The 22,473-nt window shown below is 43.3% G+C and overlaps 1 protein-coding gene across 1 annotated transcript; it reads right to left on the bottom strand.

Moving 5' to 3' along the window:
- Positions 1-3,239: 3,239 nt before the first annotated feature.
- LOC122715733 (proline-rich extensin-like protein EPR1) lies at positions 3,240-22,149 on the bottom strand. Its single transcript, XM_043938149.1, has 2 exons — positions 22,089-22,149; positions 3,240-8,088 (listed from the first exon to the last, which is right to left on the bottom strand). The coding sequence occupies exons 1-2, from the start codon at positions 22,116-22,118 to the stop codon at positions 5,047-5,049; spliced, it is 3,072 nt and encodes a 1,023-aa protein (XP_043794084.1). The 5' UTR covers positions 22,119-22,149; the 3' UTR covers positions 3,240-5,046.
- Positions 22,150-22,473: the final 324 nt, after the last annotated feature.

Here is a 22,473-nt window from a genome sequence, read left to right on the forward strand (position 1 = left end):
CGATTCTTAGAAATAGTACGCACTTCTAGAAAAAGATCACGAGTCTATTCGTGTAATTCTTATACACCTAAGTCTTTAAATATACGAACGCTTCGAATCCTTATATCTCGAGAACCGGTTGAGATATCGGGATGAATCAAAAAGGAAATTCAATGGCACGGTTTCCTCTACGTTCTGAATGACATTCGACTTTCCCAAATTCTAATTTTCCTCTGTTGCCTTTTTTTTTTATCGTAACGCGGAGACGTAACAAAATTCACTTAATTTCACGATATGCGCGACTCGAATATACGAATATACGAATACGACGAATGCACGAGACAGAGAGATACGGAAAATCGTCGAAACAGTTCTGGGAGGGATCCCGTGGGGCTATTTTATTTTCTTAGATTTTTACTTTTAGCGACTATTCGCCGTACCGAAAGAAAGACAATTTTGCCTCGGGCGAACAGGCTGCGCTAAGCATACCGACCAACGATACGCCCGAGACACTCTCTCTCCCTTCTCTCTCTCTCTCTCTTATATTCCCGTATATAGCACCCGGGAGGCAGCCGACGTACCTCTCGAGATCAGTATGACTGTCGGTGTGTACAGATACCGACCCGCTATGGAAATAAAGCACTTCTGAGCTCCGCGAGAAATGCATACGTTCCCCCCGGCTACCCGTGAAAACCCTCCTTCGAGATCTTCTCGCCGATCCCTTCTCGTCAACCAACCTTTCCGCCAGCAACCCGCTGATACCCTCCCCTTCCCATCCCCTCTCCTCCGACTCTCTCGATTAAAGGTAGAGCGCGAGAAGGAAGTCGTCGAGGGCTAACGAAATTCGACCTTCGCCCTCGTAGAATGTCGCGCGTCGTTGACAGTATTTTCCTCCATTTCCATCCTTCTTGTTGCACCGTTTCGCGTTGGTGTTGACGGAGGTGTAGATGGAGGTGGAGGATTCGTTCGTTCGTTCGTTTGCACGTTTCGCGAAAATTCCGCGTGTCTTTCGTGATCGCGTGTTTAGGGAGGGGTGGTTGGAGGAATTCTTCAGCTTCCTGGATGCATCCTGTTGCGTAACGAAGCGACAGGAAAGGGGGGAGGAGGGGTATTGGGAGGGAAAGAGAGATGGTAATGCGGACAGATTAAGACCCGTGCCCAATCGTAATTCGTCGGAATGGATTTACCTTGCAAATGAGATCGAGGGATTCTTCGAGATGATTCGGGAATTTTGCAACGAGCGAAATTTGTCGCGTTTTGGCAAGAATCGGAAGGAGGAAGGAATAAGAGAGACGTAAGAGATTCAGGCGTTGTTTATGCAACGCTTGTGTGAGAAAGTGTGTTGTCGCTGGAAGTATCGAGACGAGGGAACAATTAACACGTCTGTGAAAAATTTCGAAATAACAATCTTTTATATAATCGAAAACGTGGATTATATGTTCTTGTGATTCGAGTTTCAGTTTCGGGCGAGGGAAGACTCGCGATCGCATTGTCTCGCCACGAGAAGGAATAATGGAGGAGGAGAACTATGCGAAGAATCGGAGAGGAAGAAACGGTTGCCAATTTTAGAATAAACGACAATCAACTGCCACTTGTAAACTCTGCTCAACCTATATTTCGCTTACCATATTTTAAAGTTGTCCCCTTATGATATCTCCTTCGCGTGGTAAATTCTTTTTTTTTTTTTTTTTTTTTTGAAAAATGAACGATACGGTGTACGAACGAATTTAGAATATTATTCCTGTTATCATATCGTTCGTTTCAAAAATTCAGATCTGAGAACGAGAATCTTGAAAACGAGCCCCGAGATCGAAATCCATGTTAAACGAAGATAAATTGAAAGTTAAAGTGGAAGAGTTAGAATGACAGTTTTCAGACATTGCAATGGGTAAAGTGAAAAAATTGGAGAAGGAAGATGAAAAGTTTGCAAGTCCATTTTTTGTATAGAACGATAATCGTACCCGATCTGGACAATGATTGAGTGCCAATGAAAATTCCAAACGAATGTCAAAACCATCGTTACCGAAAAAAAGTTATGATGACTGTAAAGAGTGATCTGTAAAGGGAATAATTCATTATTCTTTTCTGAAACGAGTAGATGCAATAATAGCAGCCAAGAAATTGATTGAGAAACAACCAGCATTAATCGATCTTCTGCAATCACAACGTTCATCACAAACCATCATATTCATCAATCGGATTATTACTCGTTTCGTCATTTAGTGATTTTTGAAAAATAAAATATTCGATGCTCGAAAAGATGTAATCGCTGAAAGAGCTCGAAGAATTTCTTCACCGTAAAGTTTTGTAAAAATGTCGTTTGGAATCTCGTTGAGAAAAGATCATTAAAGCCAATGGCTGGTATTTCGAATAAAGATTATAGTTTCGAAAATATATTGTTTCTTTTCCGAGCAACAAAAACGACAATTTCGTATGGTACGATCTAATAAAAGAATACGAAACGATTTCGACCAACTCTGGAACACTGTTTTATAAGATAGCATTTCATTTACATATCCTACTTGCAATTAGTAACAGAATTTTTCTTTTTGCATCTCGTCGAAACTTTTCTACAACAACGGAATATATATATATGAATAATTATTATCTCGAGTAATCAAATTTTAATAAACGAGAGCGAGTGAATTTTATTTATTATTAAATAATATCATAAATAAATCAACGAAGACGATCGACTCGAATGAATCTCGGTATCAAACTTCTTCCTCGCCTTGTTCGAGGCAGTTACCGTGGAACGGATCCGAAAGGTGAATCTCGGCCGCTGAAAGTCAGGATTACATCGAGTGGAATGAGCAACGTGAAGGGAAAACAGCGGCGATCGAGATAAACGGAGGATGCTTGGAAATTCTATCGGGTGTCCGTGCATAAAGTGGCACTCGAGTTTTAACTTTTAGACAATTGCGGTTTTTTTTCTCCCTCTTTTAAAGCTTCCTTCGTTAGTTTTCTTCTTCTTCTTTTTTTTTTTTTTTTTAGTTCGCTAATAATAAACGACGGTGTTGCGGTTTTTCCAATCGTTTCGTTCCTGGAGAGCGGAGGACAGAGATGAAAATGATCGTTGCCTTGCTTCTATTTTTCGTAATTAAGTTCGCATATTCGCTCGTCGAGAGAAAGAAATCGTAAAATTGACTAAGAATAGTTTTTTCAAAAATAGGGAAGATGAATAAAATAGAGCGTCTGTTTACAAATAGTAGATCGTATATTTACATTACTTAACGCAAACATATAAAAAGGAGTGCAGTCGTACACGCATTATGCTTAATCAATATAATAACATCGATCGCTCGTTACCATATGCACGAGACGTACAAGTAAAATAATAAATTAATCCATTTAAAAAAAAAAGAAAAGAGGAGGAGAAAGAAGAAGGGAGGAAGGAAGGAGAGAAGGAAGAAGAAAGAAGAGGAAGAGGATGGATAGAGGAGTTAGGGGAGAGGGGGGCGAGTTGACGTGTTTTATGGCTTGGCAGCATCGTCACTGCGTATTTCTTAACAATGAGCATCTCTCTTAAGCTTATATACGCTCTACTTATTTTACGTATCTGCAATACACCAAGTTATGCATAACCATTTGCCAGGCTAGCGCTATAAAAGTGGAAGAGGAGTTCAAGATTACTTCGAAATACGGAATACCTACGTATACGCAGCCGGGTTTTAAACTCGCGTCGATGAGCGCACATGCGAACGCGTCAACGTTTTATTATCTATATATATATATATAGACCAATTATTACAGTGCATTTCTGCGTGCTTGTGCGTTGCTTACCAACGTCGGCTGGATTTTACTCTCCGCGTATCTTTGGATATCATATGCAATTCTCCGTTTTAAGATTGGAAAGTCTTTTCGTATTTTAATCAATTTAAATTAAACCAGTCGATGGAATATAAATATATCTCATACTATTATTTTCATGCGAAAGAGGAACGAAAACACTTTCCAATGCTCTATACTACAAACGAGGCTATTTCGAGGCGGTCGCCACTAAAAAAGGAATTCTAAGGTGAAAAGTTCTACTTAAGAGCGTAAGTGAAACTGTACTTCTATCAAAATCTAGCTAAGAATTAACGCGAGCCTACTACGATTAACGATACGGTTATCGCTAAAAATATCTCATATAACACCGAGTAAGCCGAGTAACGATGTCTCTTACTTTTACTCGCCGGTCGCCACCGGCCTCGAGGCGTCTAGAAAAGGAAAGGAAAGGAAAAAGCTCATCATCCCCCGGCGTGTCTCATCGTGAAACAACGGACTAGATATACGCGTATCTCCCTGTCGTGGTCGCAAAGGTATGCAAAACCTGTGTGTATCGGCCGCAGAGCGGAGCGGAGTGTGCGCGTTTCACTCGCGAAACGGGATCCCCGCGAAAGGGCAGGCAACGTTATCGCGAAGCGGTTCGACCAGCCTCTCTGAACTTTCACCTCGGCGAAGGTTAAAGAAGAAGCGCGCGCTCCCCTCGACGATGAAAGTTGCTCGGCCCTCCTCGGTCTTTTTTCTTTTTCTTTTTCTTTTTTTCTTCGTTTCTCTCGAACGGCCGAACAATTCGCGGTCGAGAAAACGAAACGTTGTTGAGAAACGCGTCGGTCGTAGGTGAATTCAATGGGAGACTTCATTCGTGACGATCGGCCACGAAATCACCCGATACTGCTTTAATTCGCGCGAGAAGAGCGATTTCGAGCGGAAAGGGGCTGTAGAACGAATCGAAACGCTCGAGGACTTTTCTTGATCTTCGTCTTGCGTCGCGATTAAACTCGAAGGATAAGATCTGCTTCTTCCTTTTGTCCCGCGCGAAGAGAAATACAGAGGGAAGGAGATACCAGGCAAACGTTCTCGTCCGAAGATTCTTCTAATTCGTCTTTCTGTTTCACCCACGAGCGTATTAAATATTTCGTTAAAATTGAAATGGTTGAAATTCGAACGAGCTCCGTTCGAGTCGCGATTACTCTCCCCCGTAGCGATACGAATCTCCAACTCGGTCGAATCGAGCGCGTAATTAAATTAAATTAGCAACGAACTTACTAAGATAATTCGACGTGGACGAACGTCGAAGATTTAGGAAGACTTGGTTTCGTCGGGGGCGTTTCGATCGTGGTGGAGAGACGACGCGACTTTCTCGCCTCTCGCCACCGACCTTATCTCCTTCCTCGCCGCGTCGCCGTACCGATTGTCGAAGAAAAGAGCGACGGCCTCGCTCGATTCGATCGGCCCGTCCCTCCCGTCGCCTCGAGTCCCCACTTCGAGCTTCGAGTCTTTCCTCTCGCCCCCATCCTTGGTCCCGATCCCGATCGGATCCGCCCGCGTTTCCGCCGCACCGTCGCCGTACACGCGTTGCAATCGCTGCGCCTCCGGCCGACCCTGCACCCTCAGCACTTGCCCCTGCTCTGGCTGCTCGATAGCCGCGAGGATGTCCTGGAGGAGGCCGTTGGACAGCACCTGATCGTGCCTCACGCTCCCGTCCGAGTTCTCGGTCCCGAATCCCCCGTCCGCGGCTTGTATCTGCAACGTGTACGTCCCCTTCGAGCCCTGAACCTCGAAGCCGTCCCCCCCGTTGATGGCCAGACCCTTGGCCGCCAGGGAGAGGGCCTCGCTCCCCTCCTGGGTGTTGAGGAACTGGTCCACCTCGTTCCTCGCCTCCTCCCTCGCCCCTGCCCCGCGATTCCCCTCGCCCTCGTGGGTGGTGGAGGGGGTGGGCGAGGGTGGCGAGAGAAGCGAGTCGGCCAGCTCGACCGAGTGGCTGCTCGACAACGCGTTGTCCGCCGCGTAGCTCACGCCTATCGAGGCCCCGTAACTGTCCCTCAGATTGGCCCTGGGCTGGTGGTAATCGCGAAGGGCGAGCTGGCCGATGGGGGGCGCCGGGTCGAGCGCGGTCGGCGAGGCGAAGACGGCGGCGGCCGCTGCCGCGGCCTCGTTGAACGCCGCCGTCGTGCTCGTCGTCGCTCCACCGTCCTCGAGGCCGGTGTACCGGTGGAAACCGCAATCGTGGCCACCGGCCGTCGACAACGGCGGATTCACCACCGGGGTGCCGTAGGTGGCCGTCGCCCCGTTCCCCAGGCTGTCGTACAAATTGTTGCCGAATCCGGTCGAGGTGGAGACGAAGGAGGACGCGGGGCCGAAGTTGGGCGCCCCGTAAGTCAACACGGGCGCCGGGGTGTTGAAGCCGCCGAAGGACAAGGGCGTCCCGTATCGGGCGTTGGGGGCGGCTATCGGCGGGTCGTGGAGGGCGGGGGGCAGGGCTTTGTTGAAGGCGAGCGGGGCGTGGAGGGAGGGCAGCTGTTGCTGCTCGACGAACGCCGTGGACGACAGGGCGGGCGGGGGGAGGTGCGCCGCGTTGGGAGATTTGACCTGTTCCGCCGCGTGTCTCGGCGGCGGCGGCGGCGGCGGGAAATATCGGTTCAGGTTAGTCAGCAATCCGGTCGGGATCGGTGGAAATTCCTTGAACTTGACGGGTTCCCGGTTCCTGGGCGGAATGAGAGAGGCCGGGGGGGACAGGGGGTGCCTGGGAGGAGGGGGTCGGTGGTGGTGCAAGCTCTGCTTGTAGAGGGTGGTTGAGTGGAGGCCGAAGGAGGAGAAGGGGGACGACGCTCGGCCCGGCTCGGCGGCGGGCGAGGGGTAAGGGCCGTTGGGCGAATACGAGGAGAGTGGCGGCGAACCGTACGAGTCGAAGGGGGGCGGTGGCAAAGGTATTCCAGACTCGATGGAGTTCAACTTGAAGGGGGCTTGGTGTGAGGGGAGCGAGAGGGGTGGTGGGGGGCCGTAGTTATTGGACAATGCGTTGACCGACAGCTGGGGCAAATCGTTGGCCGGATTGTGGAAGGAGCGGGGGGCGTCGGCCCCCGGTGCGGTGGGATCGAGGAGCGGGAGTTTTAAAACGGGGAACGGGGCCGGGCCGGCGAGGGGGTCGAGCGACGGGACGGTGGGCAGCAATTCGAAGCCAACGGTCTTCGCGACGGAGAGGGGGTCCGCGTTGGCGACCGCTTCGTAGCGCAAGTTGACCCGATCTTGTTGAACGCCGCCCGTACGACGATCCTCGTGAGGCGGTCTCTCGTTGTGGAACGGCTCGTACTCGGGCAACGGCGGCGGTGGCAAACCTTTGTTGCTGCTCGACCCGGACTTGACCGAGCTCTTCAAGTCTTGCGCCTCCGGGCTGTGGATCGGCACTCCGTAAGAATCGCTGGGCACGTTCTGCGGATTATTCTCGATCCCGTTGCTCGTCGACTGTTGAACGTGCGCGTGCCCCTCCAAACCCTTGTGCTCGTCGATGGTCGGTGCTCCGTACGCCTGTACGCCGTTCCCTGCCTGTCGATGGTCCGACGAGCCCGCGATCGGTTGCCAACCGTCGTACTTGATGTCGGGGGGTGTCGGCGGTGCCGGGACTCCGGGTGGCGGGACGACGACGGGTGGTGGAGGCGGTCCGTAGAGATCGGCGGCGGCGAGCGGCGGAGGTCCGTGATCGTGGGGGACGAACTGGACCGCCACTTTTTGGGGTAGTACCTCGTACGTGTCGAACGACAGAGGGATGGCGGGCCCGTGAGACGGTTTCGATCCCGCGGACACGTAGTGGGTATTGGAAAGGGAGGTGGCGAATTTGAAGGGTGGGCCGTAGTGGGGTTTCGGGGGCCTGAAGGAAGGAGGGAAGGAGGAGTAGGGTGGGCCGTACTGCTGCTTGGGTGGGCCGTGGTGGTGAAGTTTGAGCGTGGCGAAGGCCAGCTTGGCGGGCAAGGGGGAGAGAGGGGGGCCGAAAGTTTGTTTCGGCGGTTTGACGTTTCGCGGTGGCCCGTACGAGGACAATGGCGGCCCGTACGCAGGAGGCGGAGGAACGTCCGGTGGCGGCGGTGGATATACGGGCGTTGGCCCGTGATCGCCTACCAGCTCCGGGGGGCCGTAGACCGGCGCGGGCCCTTTCGCGCTCGAGCCGAGAGGGGGCCCGTAATCGTCCGAAGGTGGGCCGTACGAGTTGCTTATCCTGTCGTCGGCCTTGATCTCGTTCCGCTTCTCTTCCTCGTTGTTGGCCACCGTCTGGGATTGCGCTTTGTTAACCACCGCGCGAGCTTCGCGTCCGATCAACAACAGGACGCAGAGCAGAGAAATTGTCGTCTGGAATGAAAACCAATCCTTCATTCAATTTGTATTCGTTGATTTACTTTTATTTTTTTTATTTTCTTTTCTTAAATTACTAAATTACGACCGTAGTTGAGCACGTAGTATATAAATATATATATATATATATATATATATATATATTTGTCCTTGCAATTTTATTAAAAAAATCTTTCTTTAAAAGCGAATAGAAAGTTGGAGGAATTTCTAGAGTTTCGAGAGTTCTAATCGTGACTAGCCCCTTCTCCTTTTCTAATTAGTTGGTTGGAAACATAAGTGTTGCTTCCCCGGTATCGTGGTACACGTTTTACTCGTGCCAACACACATTGTCTAGGGTTCGGAATTGAAGGCCGTGAGAGACTTTAAGCTAGTTTACAACCTCGGTTGGCGCAAGGCGAGCCACTCATCCCGACGTATGTATGCGAGTATTATGTGAACCTGCATTTACTCCCTCCAACTATTAAACTGCGCGCGCCCGTGATAACTTCGTTAATTACAAAGATGGCGCGATGCTAAAAGAAATTACATTTTCTCTTTAATCCCCGATTGTTCCCAACTAAAATCACCGTGTTATTAAGCGTCGTTCCATTAACACATAAATCGCCTCTTACAGGGGAAAAAAAAAAAAAAAAGAAAAAAGAAAAAAATGCAATTCTTTGATCCATTTTAAACACGTTAAACGAACTTCGTTTCGTCGAAGAGTAACGAAGAGTCGACGTTGCTGCGAAAATATTTTTAGCGACGTTAATATTCGAAAGTAGATTAATCGATCTGGATGTCGCTACGAGTACAAGCGTTGTAACCGTCGAGAGTGTCGCAATTTTTGACGAGCGGATAATGAAAAATTGCAAAAGATATCTTTTCCCGTCGAACGTCGAACAGAAAATTTTTTATTATTCCGAAATTCCGGGCAAAAATAACTGGGAGCGATTTTAGCGTTCTCTTTTTTTCTTTTTTTTTTTTTTTTCTTTTTCTACTATTCTCCACCCAACAACCAGTTTGTTTTCCATAAAAGATATTAGATAGGGGAAGGAGAACAAGAAGCGGTGCACAAGTTTGAAGCAGTAAATGTCATCGAGAAACCATTCTTGGAAAAGTCTTAAGTGGAACGATGACCGAGATGCAAGGTTAACATAATATACCGCACTTTCTCCCAAGTGCATCGAGAAGGAGTGCACCGAGTACGTTCGAAGAAGAGTATACGAGTATCTCATTCGTACACTCTCGCGTATCTCTAATCGGCATCTTCTTTCAATCATTGGAATCATTCTCGTCGCATTTTCAGCGTCGATTTTGAGTCGCGTTCGCGATCCTTCTTTTCTCAGCGTCGAAACGTTCGTTCGACGAGCTAAAAATAAAATCCGTAAAACGTTCCAATTTTATAAAAAAATATACATCACGTGAATTTCAGTCATTTTATTTTTTTTACAAATTTATCTATCCACCCCGCGCGAAAATATCGTAACGTATAGATGCAATCTATGTAAATATATATCCATCCTCGTTCGCTTTATCTTCGTAAATGTAAAATATCTTTCTTCCGTGTCGCCCAACTTTATGTATATTTAATTGAAATACTTCCTTTCCGCGACGGACAGAAACTTGTGTCAAAAAATTGTGCGGATTTTATTATTTCGCAGATCGAACGAATCCTCCGAATGCGTGTACTATATTTTTCTTTCTTTGTCAATTATAGAAACCACGAATATCAATAAAAATCACATTTACTTGTTTCTATCTTCCAACTATGTTAGAATATGAATCGATGAAATTCGTTCATCAGAAGAAATAGCATCTTTCCATCTTAGTTCCTTGTCGCGATTGATATCTCATTGAAGAGATAGAAACTTTCACCTTCCGAGTAAAACGATTAATATCGATTCGTGGATGTCGAGCACGAGTCACCTCTTTGCGTAAATTAAACGTAAATTATACGTCACACAACGTTCGACAACGATTCCGATCCGGTGATGTCGTTGGCCCTCGATGATACACGAGATTAGGGTCGAGCACAAGAAGTGGGCAAATTCAGCGCGCATGGGAAACGAGGAAAGAAAGAAGGTCGGGCAAACGTTCGTTCGGTTAACTTTCCTCCGAATATTGTATTCAAATTTTTCGCTGCAAAAGGCTCTCAGAGATCGGTAAGAAAATTAATTCGAAAGGTAAATTGCGAACGAGGATGGAAGGAGAGTGTAGATAAATGTATTCTGGCGAAATAATGTTACAAAATGAACGTACGTGAAAAGAGAAAGAGAAAGAGAGATGATCGCTTTGAACGCCGAGAGATGATTCGTGGAACAGTTGAAAAGATGAGGGGGGAAAAAAAAAGAAAGAGATCAAAATTAGGATAAATAAGGATTTGTGTTATCGAGCGGGGATGATTCGACGCGTGGCGAAATAAACTTCAATTAAATTTCATCTTCGGATTGAAATTTTTCGCGAAAGGGGGGAGTTTTTCAACTTAGATTAAACAACTTGAAAGTACGCAATCACACCCGAGGTTGAGCAAAAAAGAAAAAAAAAAAAAAAAAAGGAAAAAGGGGGAAAAAAAGCTTCTGTAAACAGTTTTACCAAGTTTGATCGAAATCTAATTGGTAGATTATTCGGAAAGTTGTATCAGATTTATTAAGAAAAAGAATCTAGAATGGTTCCCGCAAACAATTTCGCAAAGTTTGATCGAAATGTAATTGCTAGGTTACTCGCCAAGTCCCGTTAGATTTATTAAAAAAAAGAAGAAAAAAGAATCTAAGAATCGTTTGTACGAAGGGTCTAAATTTCTTAGACCCTAATTGGACAGATTTAATGAAAACAAAACACTGGTAATAAATCTAGAAAGTATTTGAATCAACACTTTGTTAAGGGAAACTCACTTTGATTCTATTCTATTCTATTAATTTCACGCGAATAGAAAGAAAAAAAAGATATAACGAACAAATGTAATTAACGCTATTTTAATTAACACGAATAAATTTATCGAGAGAACAATCACTCGACTAGAACTATAAACAGCAATAAATATTTTCGTTCGTGTCGCTTAAAATTTTGTTCAAAATTTTAATTCAATCTCAATTTTTCAGCAGCGGTTAGAAACACTTGTTCAAAATTCCTAATATTTTTTCCTAATATTTCTTTATATATATTCAAATCTATCATCGTCCAATATCTTCTTCCCTATCGTCAATTCCAGTTAATTCCAATTGTCTTTTCGCATCACTTTCACGCGGCAAGCCTCCGCTTGACGAAACAATAGTTTACACGTAGATAGATAGTCGAGCAATCGAGCGCATCGACGGTAGATCGCGACTAAGGTCAACAACACGTTCGCGCACAGACAGTCGTACAGCTATGCTTATTCGAACCGCGAGAGGAGAGCCGAGTGGAACGTAACGCGGTGGAAGACATCACTCGTTATCGAACGATATACGATTGGCTAAATTCGATGTTTATTTCGTCCCTCCTTCGATATCTTTCGATATATTTCTCCTCTTCCGCGAAAATTCATTCGCGATTTTTAACAATCGTTTAAAAAATTCGCGGCGTAAAAGAAGAGGGAGAGATGCGGATCTTCGTTAGATCTCGTTAAAGGATTGAATTGCACGAATATGGGAAAATGCGAAACACGGTTGCGTGAAAGTGTGCTACCGCTTACGTTCACGTTTCGAGCTGTTGCTTCGAGTAACACGCGGTAATCTTTTCTTTTTCCTTTTTTTTTTTTTTTTTTTGTGTGTTTGCCCGGTTGATTGCGAAAGCGTGAGTTCACGTTACGCGTGCTAAAACGCGTATATACAATGTTTACCGATTTGACTAATAATGAATTTCAACTGTTTAAAAACCCCTTTTCTCACTTGTGAAGTGACGAAATTTTTATCGCCAGGATAGAAGGAGCGTAAAATATCGAAGGTTGAAGGAATATTTGGTAATATTGGTGGTAATTGGCCGTGCGATTGAAAGAATCAGTCAGAATCTAGTAAACGGTTGTACGACGATTTTTAATGGAACAACAATTTGTTCCGTCAAACTCGTTAAGTCAGTTTCCGCTCGGTTGATTTAGACGTTCTTTGGGAAATATGTGTATCTTCGTGATCGTTAAGAAGATATTGAACGATAGATGATAAAAGAAATTATTGAAATTCGAGAGTGTTTCTTCTTCTTTTTTTTTTTTTTAACGATGTATTTCTTGTGGGTATCAAACCGTCATCGTTGAGATTCGAAAGTGAGCCGATTAATTTTACGCTTGTAAAATTTCTCTAATTATATTTTAATATCTCGCCATCGTCCCTACGCCAACAATTATCCGTCGATTACGACTGCAATCTATACTTGCTTTCTATACTTTCGAACCTTAATTGAAGAGCAAAAGGCTATAATCGCTTTCATCACGTTTTAGTTATTCTCATAATGTTGATGCAACAGCGTGCCAAGGAACTGTAACATTGTGTATGATTAATTCAATCGTTAAAACCATTTTCTTTTTTCCTTTTCTTTTTTTTTCTTTTTTTTTTTTTTTTACTTTCACGTTAAAGAAAATAGTTTCGTTAACCCAGAGTGTCTAGAGTTTCACTTTTTGTTTGATATTTATTACCTTCGACGCAATCTAGATTAATAAAACTGATATTTCTTCTTTATTTTCTTTATATACGTTGATAAAATGTTGACGTGCTTAATGATCGATGTTCACGAGTTCAGGAAGGTATACGTCGAAAAAAGAGTCAATTAAGAATATTAAGAAACCTGCAATTATTTAATCTTTGCTCCAAAATCGTCACTGTGCAATTATATAATATAATAAATACGCTTCTGCCATCCAGGCTACGTATTTTACAATTTACTCCTTTTTCGCTCTCGAAATTTTAATTCAAACGTTAGCGTCGTTAACATTGCTTGAAACTATATTTTCTCTCTCTCTCTCTCCCTCTCTCTTTTCAATTAAATTTTGAAACAAGTTTGGAAAGGAAAATTTTGCAAAGTTTCGAAGAGTACCGTATCTCTCAAAAAGTAAACATTTCGTCATTCGATCGATTAAAAAAAATTTCAACCGCACCAAATTTTAACTTTCCTCGATCCAAATCGAAATCGAAAAAAATGACAAGTCGAATTAAAAATTAGAAAGAAGAAGGACAACTTGCGAAACGTTTTCGTCTACAACAATTTTCTTCCGCGACGAAAGTTCTTCCGCTCGACAGCGTTTCGAATCCTCGATCGCAGATCTCCATCAAGATCCCCCATCTTGATCATCACTCGGAACTAAGGAGGGAAAGAAACGCTGGGAAAGAGAGAAACTCGAATCGTGAATTCCTTCTCTCTCGAAGCACTGACACAACAACGGTCGTCGAATAAAAAAAAAAAAAAAAAAAAAAAAAAAAAAGAAAGATCCTTGCTTCCTTCGAGTTCCTCTTCCTCTTCTTCCCCTCCTCCTCTGGTCGACGACACACCGGAAAAAGGAAAAAGATAAGGAAGGAATGAACGAAAGAAAGAGAAAGAAAGGAAGGAAGAAAGAGAGAGAAAAGAGAGAAAGGAGAAGGAAGATTTTTCCCTCGACGATTTTTCCTCTACGACGGTTTCAATCGAACACGGTTCTATCGTGTCGCGTGGTGCACACCATCCTGACACACTCTTCAACTTCTTCGGCAGTCAACCTCTTTGACGGAGGAGACCCACGACTCCGTCACTACTAACACAAAAAATGCTCGGTCTCGTATGAACACTCCGCTTATATAGACTCTGAGAGGGGTACTAGTCGGAGGAATTCTCGGCTGGGCTTGTTGGGCAAATCGAGGAAACGACACGGACCGAGAGAGGAGAGAGAAGAGGGAGGGAGTGAGAGCGCGAGAAGTAATGAACGGAGACGGGGGGAAGAGAGGGGGAAGGGAGAGAGAGAGAGAGAGGGAGGAAGAGGGGGAGGGGAAACCCTCACACATCGGTTAAAAATTCTCTTTGCAGAGAAAGTAGGCTAGCCCTGTCTCTCCTCTCTCCGGCGAGGAGGAAAGATGCGCTGCGAGAGAAATATCGGATGATGGTTGGAACATGTAAAATTATATCGATCAACTTTCTCGCGTCACGAACTTCCTTATGGACCAACCTTGGCCGTCGAGATCGTAAGTGTAGGAAAGTTGTCGGTTCGATGATCTAATGTTACCCGTTCCCATATTTATTCGTTCAATTCCTTTCAATTTTCAATCGAGAAGGATCGAAGGAAGGAAGGGGAACGGATTCAGATATTTATTTCCGTAAAACGATGATGAAAAATCCGGCGATAAATCTTTCGAAATTTTGTATTGGTATTTTGTTCCATCACGTGGTTGTAAAAAAAGAAAGAAAAAGGGGAAAGAATTATATACGTTATAATGTTGAAACTTTCTTGGAATAAAAAAATATTCCCGTGTTTTCAGTCGTTCAACGACTCGAAGCGAAAGAATTCGAAAAGGATGTCTCGACTTTTATCGAGACCGACATATCGAAATAAAAGAGAGACGCATTATAGAGGCAAGATTTCGGATCACACGTGTACGAATAACGTGCCGTTAACCATCCAATTAACAAATCGTGTTGGAGCAACTTTTCATTTCTCTCTCGTCACGTAAACTCTCGAAACGAGACGGAAGAAAAATTTGCGCGCGTTACAATACAAACTCCGTCTCTTTGGAAAACGTATCTCATTCCCGATTACATTATTTCATTAAATCGTTACGATAAACATGTATCGTAAACTCGTCGATCTCTCTGATAATACCAAGACCGTCTGTTCGACTTCTTACGAAAATCGAGCGACAAATAAATTCCAGCTGACTGAAAACCTCGGTTAATTGCAGCGCGACGGTAACGTGTATTCTCGCACGAAGCGAGAAGCTTCAGTGCACAATGGAATAGAAACGCGACCCGACGTTTCGCAGGGGGGAGGGGGGAGGGTTCTCGAATGATTCAACAAATGATTTCGCGCGTCAAAATCGAAGCGAACTAAGGTAATTTCGCCCCTTGAACAGTTCACGATCGTCCCCTAGTCGAAAGGCTTCCAACTATTCGACCTTCGATCACGAGTGAAATTCAACTGGTGTAAGAGGTTGCGGGCCCGGTTACGCGTACAGACTCGCTTCCGGTTCTGCCTCACACTTTGAATAACGTAAGCGCCTCTCTTTCCGCTTCTACTTGTGCAAACTGCGAATTGCGCGTAACGCGCGACGCGACGCGCCTTCTCTTAATTAACGACGCGTGTATTTCACGAAATTCGACTGCCGCCTCGCAAGTTCGCGAGAGAGCGCACACGCTTTCAACCATCCTGCGTTCCATCGATCGTTCCTCGAAGATATGCGGTATCAGTTCGGTTTATTATTCTTTTCTCTTCTAAACGTGAATTCTACGCTCTTTTGTTTTTCATTGATAATGGTTATTAAATAACATGATCGATTATATTTTGAACGTGTCAGTGAGCTCAGAATGCTGTGATCCATCTTGCCCCTCTTTTCTATCGTCAATAAGATTCCGATATTTCCCCCGATCTCGAAAAACTTTTATATAATTTAATATGAAAAAGTTAATAATTTCATTAATTTGTTTCGAGGAGTATTCCGAGATTGAAGTTTCTCCGTATTTGATTAATTCTAAATTCTCGTTTAAAATGCTGATTAAAAATCGATCGAAAAATAGATTCCGTTTCTTCTAAATGTCGTTCAAAGAAAGATCATTCTTGTAGGAATGCTTTTCGAGTATCGATTCTCTTTTCTTTCCAATTAAAATCATTCTTTTTTTTTTTTTTTTCGGTTAAATGAAAATATATAGAAAAACTGGACGGAATTTTTGAGAGAGAGGCCATTAAACGAGGCATCGATTCTCAGACAGAGAGGATAAAAGGTCAAAGTTGGGATTAATCCGTGGGCTCGTCCAAAGACGTGGCGTACGTGGGAGAAGAGGAGAGGCGTAGTTTCCGGGCGCGTGCATGCGAGACGAGGGCTCGCGTGTATATCTGCGCAGCCCCATTCACCTCCATTACGTTGACATCAATAATTCAGCGCAAAAGTGCCGCCCCTCGCGGGCCTCGCTTTGCACGACCCGTCCACGAGATGCATCCGTCCTGGCCTGCCTTCGTCCAAACCTCGAAATAACGGGGAGGAAGAAAAAAAAAGAGCCGCGAAACAAAATTGTCTGCGCAAAAAAAAAAAAAGAAAGAAATGACGATCTTTACCCCTCCTCCCCCTATTCTCTCTTATTTTATCTATTTGAATACGCTTCGATTATATCTTCGTTTTGGTAGATAGGCAGAAACGATCGATACGTTGATACGATTATTTATGACGAATTATATCACGGAAAATATAGAAAGTATATTTTTGTAATTATGCAATTGGATCGAGGAATTTTTCTAGTGGAATTATTTAACGCGTGTTTTTAAAAGATGAAACGATAGCGGTGAAATTAATTTGCATAGATGTTCCGATAATAGGAACGGGTTTAAATAAATTTTTACGATGTAACGAAAACACGTGTGAGAGTAATTTCGCGAGAAAGGGTAAATTGATATTCGAGAACGTCGAACGGAGAGGATCGTATCGAATAAATTTTTCAATTATAAATGCGGTATATTTAGTTTTCTCTATTTTAAATCTAAGAAATCGCGGAAGAATGCCGTTCAAACAAGCCAAGTTTCACCACGGTAAATATCGATATAAATATCGTCGTACAAATTTAAAAATCCAAGATCTTCGTATAATATATATTCTCATCGTGTTTCGCGCTTAAGCGAAACAGTCAAACTTTTCTCAACTATTTTACGTTAAACTACATTGAAAAAAGAAAGAAAGAAAGAAAGAAAGAAAGAAAGAAAGAAAGAAAGAACGTTCTCGTAAACTAACTCGACTATTATTCGCGTTCTCTTCCCTAAGCTAAATTTTAACGAGCGGTATAATAAACACTTAACACACCGTACGCGACGTACGCGTTCAATTACAAAGCGGGTAGCAAATTGCTATCTCGTCGCCCGCAAAGAGGTAAGTGTTCCACGAAATGAATCACGCGAGAGAAGGCGCGTTCCAAACTTTCACTGCGCCTCTTCGATCCATTATACCTACGTACCGTGTACCAAACCCATAACCAAAACCTGTTGGACGAAATCTACGAAAACAAGCTTTAGGTAAAACTCGTCGGCCGGAAGATATTGGGAAACGGACTCGATCCGAGGATGGATCGAAAGCAACACTTTCTCGAAACGAAAACTCGCGTAGACTCCGTGTCGCTCGGCCCAGAAATTTTCGCTGAATATTCAAGAGGCGATCCCTTCCCTTTCGCGCTCAAGGCCCCCACGTGGAGAGCAACGTTGCCTCTCGTTCGTGTCTCTCGTACACACAGGCAAGGTGAAGGTATCGAGTCCTGGTCGAGCTCCACGGTCAAGTTGAACGTTTGTGCGAGCTTGTGTTGTGTATCGAGTTGAAATTTTTAGGGTCACGTCGAGTGGAATGCGCGGCAGGTGCGGCAGCATCTCGCATTCTCGAACAGCCCGGCACAAACTTTCTTCTCTCTTCTCGTCGTCGTTCACCGAGGATCGGTCTTCGTCAAAAGAAATCGTTGGCGGTCGAACGAAAAGGAAACGTTTTGTTTTTTCTCTTTTTTTTTTTTGGAAAATTTTAAAAACCGTTTCGAGAAAGAATTCTCATCGACGAGAGAATCGTCTCTCTCTTTCTCTGATAGATTCTTCTAGAAGGAGAATCGGATCGAAGAGATCGAAGAAGGAGGTATCGGAGGATCGTTGGCCCAAGGGATGAATTTGTTAAATCAATGTACAAGGGGATCGTAGTGCGGATTAATTAGGAGGAAATTATTATGATATCGGAAAATCTGGTAAACACCGAGTCATTTATCAGAGGCTGTTGCCTTATCGCACCTGATCTCGCCAGCTAAACGAGGTAAATGTGTCCGGATGGGTTGGATACACGAGCGCAGCTGCTATCCAATTCGGTTTAGTTAGGTATCGAGGAGTGACTCGAGCGAATTAACGTATTTGGTTTACGTCTTTACGGTAAAAGTGGTAGCTGCCAACGAAACGAAACTTTACAAAACGGCTTCCGTTAAAGCTTGATAAATAACGCGGAGCGCCGACGTGTTGTCGCGAAAAAAGGAAAAAAATCTCGTTCTCTTCGGATGGAAATTTTCACATAGAGCCCCTTATACAATTCTGTCCCAATCTTCTTTTCTCTTTCCCCTCATCTTTCAACTGTCGATTTATTTTCAATTATATTTCCGCAAATTCGTATTGTTTTCATTTACTCTTCTATCATCCATAACCATTAACTATGGTTATGGATGAAAAGCGCTATTTTCAAGATGGACAATTTTCGAGACGCGTTATGAAAAAAAATTTGCAAAAAGAATTTTATATTTTCCTTGGTCTCGAAGCGGCGACATCGAATTACATAAAAATTCGAAATAATTGGCAAGATATATCAAGACCAGTCCCACCGGTTCCTTCCTTCCTTCGTTCTATGTAATAAAAACAAAAAAAAAAAAAAAAAAAAAGAAAAAAAAGAAAAGGAAAAAGCACGATGAATACGTAATGGTATAAATTAACATATTCAGGAATATGCACGCACGCGTTGTTTCAACCACGTAGAAGAGAGCGACGTGGCTCGCGTGAAGCGCGAGAGCCCACCACCAGTTTTGCGACTCCAGGAAAAAGGAAATAACGCCGGTGGAGGTATTTCCCTTCCATAAATTCGTCCTCGTAAAAGGGAACGAGGAGGGCGAGGAATTTTTGCAACACGGTTCCCGCGTATGATCGAGCATTGTAACGAGGCATTCGAGGGGCGCAACAATGCAATTCCGTGCATCAAGTGCACGCTCGAGCCTCGTAGCTCACTTCCGTTTACTTCGATCCCATAAATTAAACAAATATGGAAGAATCGTACACTCGTGCAACGCCAACTGTACACCCGTTTCGCTCAACAATTTGCACAAGGGACGCATAAGTTGGAGGGAGGATGTATAATACGAATGTTTTCGAGGAGGACGTCGTATCTTTTTTTCTTTTTTTTTTTTTTTTTTTCGTAGGATAGATTCTTCGCGAAGAAATAAGCGAATATGGAAAATTCGAGCGTTTGTTTTTCCAATTAACTAATTTCTAATCGAACAGGAGTGAATTCTAGGGCGTGAAAATAAAGAAAAAAGAAATGTTTTAGTTTTCGATAAAAAAACTAATTTTATCGATCATTCGCAACTTCTTGACTCCACGCGTTTCAGAATTCTCGATTCAGAATTCTCTGAGCAAAAGCAAAAACTTAAAAATTTTATTCTAATAGAATAACCAATATCCAATGGAAAATCAGGTTAATCTCACTAATTAAAAAAAAGCTTTCCAACAAAACTTTTGATTCTCTCGAAAACAAAGAGAGGTTCCTCTATTTTCATATATAAATAATTCACACTTTCGAAATAATCGAATGACACGAAACGATTAAGAATTAGATTAATTAACTTATTAATTTGAATTGATCTCGAACGTTGCAAAAAAATATTTTCTCTTCGTCGCAAATAACGATTGAAACTAAAAACTTGACCCCTGGTTAACGTTTTCTTTCTTTCTTTTTCCTTTTTTTTTTTTTTTTTTTTTTTTTTTCCTTCGTCGTCAACAATATATCGGGTAATGACGCGGGCGCGAAATTGGTTTGATGTCGGCCATTATCGGAGAAAGTTTACAGCGTTCGTGTTTTACCGGAGTTTATCACCCGGCTTGCCTCCTCCCTCCCCCTCTCCGTCTATCATCTACTTCGTTCTACTCAGGTAGTCGCCGGTTAAGGTACTTTTTTATTCCTCCACCTCGTCGGAGACTTCTCAATTTTTTTCGAATTTCCTTTCTCACGCGAATGATCGTTCCGCTCGAAAACGGAATCAGAGAAATCCAGACCCATTCACCATTCGTTCATCTTTCGACTTTGCCTCGCTCGTTCAACCAAGGTTGCAAAACTTCGTCTCGATTCGATTTGAATAATTAATTCTCGACTCGAACGGCAGCGTGCCATTTACGTGATGTCACAGTCTTTTCAACGTGAATAACTCGTAAAAATTCATCCATCCAATAATGGATCCACAATCTTCGTTCTCGATATTGTCGACGACCTCGAATCGTTGGATCTTAAAGCTCATTCGAGTATATACTTTCACGGTTCGAAGATATACCGTTTCCCCTCGATCATCTTACTTTACATCCGTGCATTCTTACGCGAAAGCGGGCTACGTCAGCCGGTGGCCAGGAAGTGACTTCACAACCGGTGGCCATTCTTGACCGCGGTTTTGGCTCGAATCCTCGAATTGAATGAGAGTCGAAATTTACAATTTAAAACCGATGTTGGTTTTCACCGGTTGCCCGATTTTCACCGGTCGAACGAATCATCGGGCGAAATCTTGAAAAGGGAACGACAGGGCCGTTGTTCTTATCTCGAAGATTCGGAGAGGGATTTTAATTAAAATGGATAAAAAGGAAAAAGAAGAAGAAGAAAAGAGGCCGTACGCGTTCAACCTTGCAAATTAAATCTTTTTGCCGCGATATCCCTCTTGGGGTGGAACGTTACGTTGAAATTAGATGAATGAAAGTGAAAGTGTATGCGTGACACACCTGGTTGGTAACCTTGCGGAGACACGTTTATGAATGGAGTTAAAAATTTTTCGCGTGAATTTATTTCGTTTAATAATCTCCGATAATCTATCCGTTCCTCGAACGGAATATGGGCGGAAGCATTTACGCAAAATCGTTTCTTTTCCCCCCTCCTTTCGGATGAAGAGAAAATCGCGTTTGTTCCCGCTCGATGCGTGTACACGTGGCCGATCTTCTAGGTAGAACTTCTCCAAAGTACATTCTGCTATGCTCCTCTCTTCCCCCTTGCACACTCTCGATTCACTTTCCTCGAGGAACAATTACACACACAGGTGTGTTTAAAGAAATTCTGTCGTTTCACGCTCTTTCACACTCTTCTCTCTCGCGTATGGAAATATTCAAGTTTTTATCCGTTCGCGGCCGAGGAAGGTTTCCGCGAGCGAAAGTGATGTTCCGGGAAATGGCTCGACGTTCCGACCGATCGCCGGACACAAAACTTTTGTTTTATTATTCTCGAAACACGCGGAACGTAATCGTTACAACAAAGGACACAAAGACGTTCTTTTCCTCTCTTCCAATCGCTCTACGAATCCTGAATCTCTTGAAAACGGTAAATTTGTTCGTCGTCGAGACGGGTGAAAAGAGAAAGAGAGAGTGAGAGAGAGAGAGAGAGATAGAACAGATTTTTCGCTCATTTTCTCGACAATTTTTATAAATTTTTCTTCTCGATTTATTGCCATTCAAGATTTTCTTCGAATTCCAGAGAGAGAGAGAGAGAGAGAGAGAACAGATTTTTCATTTCGAGTATTTTCTCGATAATTTTTATAAATTTTTCTTTTCGATTTATTGTCATTTAAGATTTTCTTCGAATTCCAGAGAGAGAGAGAGAGAGTGAGAGAGAGAGAGAGAGAGAGATAGAACAGATTTTTCGCTCATTTTCTCGACAATTTTTATAAATTTTTCTTTTCGATTTATTGTCATTCAAGATTTTCTTCGAATTCCAGAAAAAGAGAGAAAGAAAGTCAGAGAGAAAGAGAGAGAGAGAGCAAATTTTTCATTTCGTCATTTTCTCGATAATTTTTATAAATTTTTCTTTTCGATTTATTGTCATTCAAGATTTTCTTCGAATTCCAGAAAGAGAGAGAAAGAAAATCAGAGAGAAAGAGAGTGAAAGAGAGAGAGAGAACAGATTTTTCGTTTCGAGCATTTTCTCGACAATTTTTACAAATTTTTCCTCTCGATTTATTATCATATTCATTCAAAATTTTCTTCGAATCGCAGAGAGAGAGAGAGAGAGAGGGAGAGAGATCTTTTTTTTCCAACGCGTTTATCCATTTTTTTTTCAAGCGTAACCGAATCGTTAAGAAGAAGAAGAAGAAGAAGAAGAAGAAAAGAAAGTTTACCCGGCCACGTTTACTTTTCTTACTTTGTTCCTCGTCTCGGCGACACCGTTCATTAATATATTCCTCGGCTTCAGGGTCGATCGAGTTGTACTTTCTCCCGTATTCGAGAGAACTGAATTCCGTGCACCGACCGAGCTTCGAGCATCTATCTGTATGTACACGTGTATCGAATCATTTTACCTGGGCAGACATGATCGTGGAATCGCGGGACACGTATTCCTCGCCGCCACGTACGATTCTTCTCACGAGTTCGTTCATCGTGCCTGTCAACGAATAAAAAACGAATATAAACTTCGTGTCCCATTAACGATAAATATATTTCTAGATATTCGTGTATACGTTTATATTATCTTGTTTGATTGTTATTTATATATATATAGTTCATTTTTAACAATTTAAAATCGAGTT

Source organism: Apis laboriosa, unplaced genomic scaffold (genome assembly GCF_014066325.1).
Source record: "Apis laboriosa isolate Shangri-la unplaced genomic scaffold, ASM1406632v1 scaffold40_cov151, whole genome shotgun sequence".
Taxonomy (NCBI): Eukaryota; Metazoa; Arthropoda; class Insecta; order Hymenoptera; family Apidae; genus Apis; species Apis laboriosa.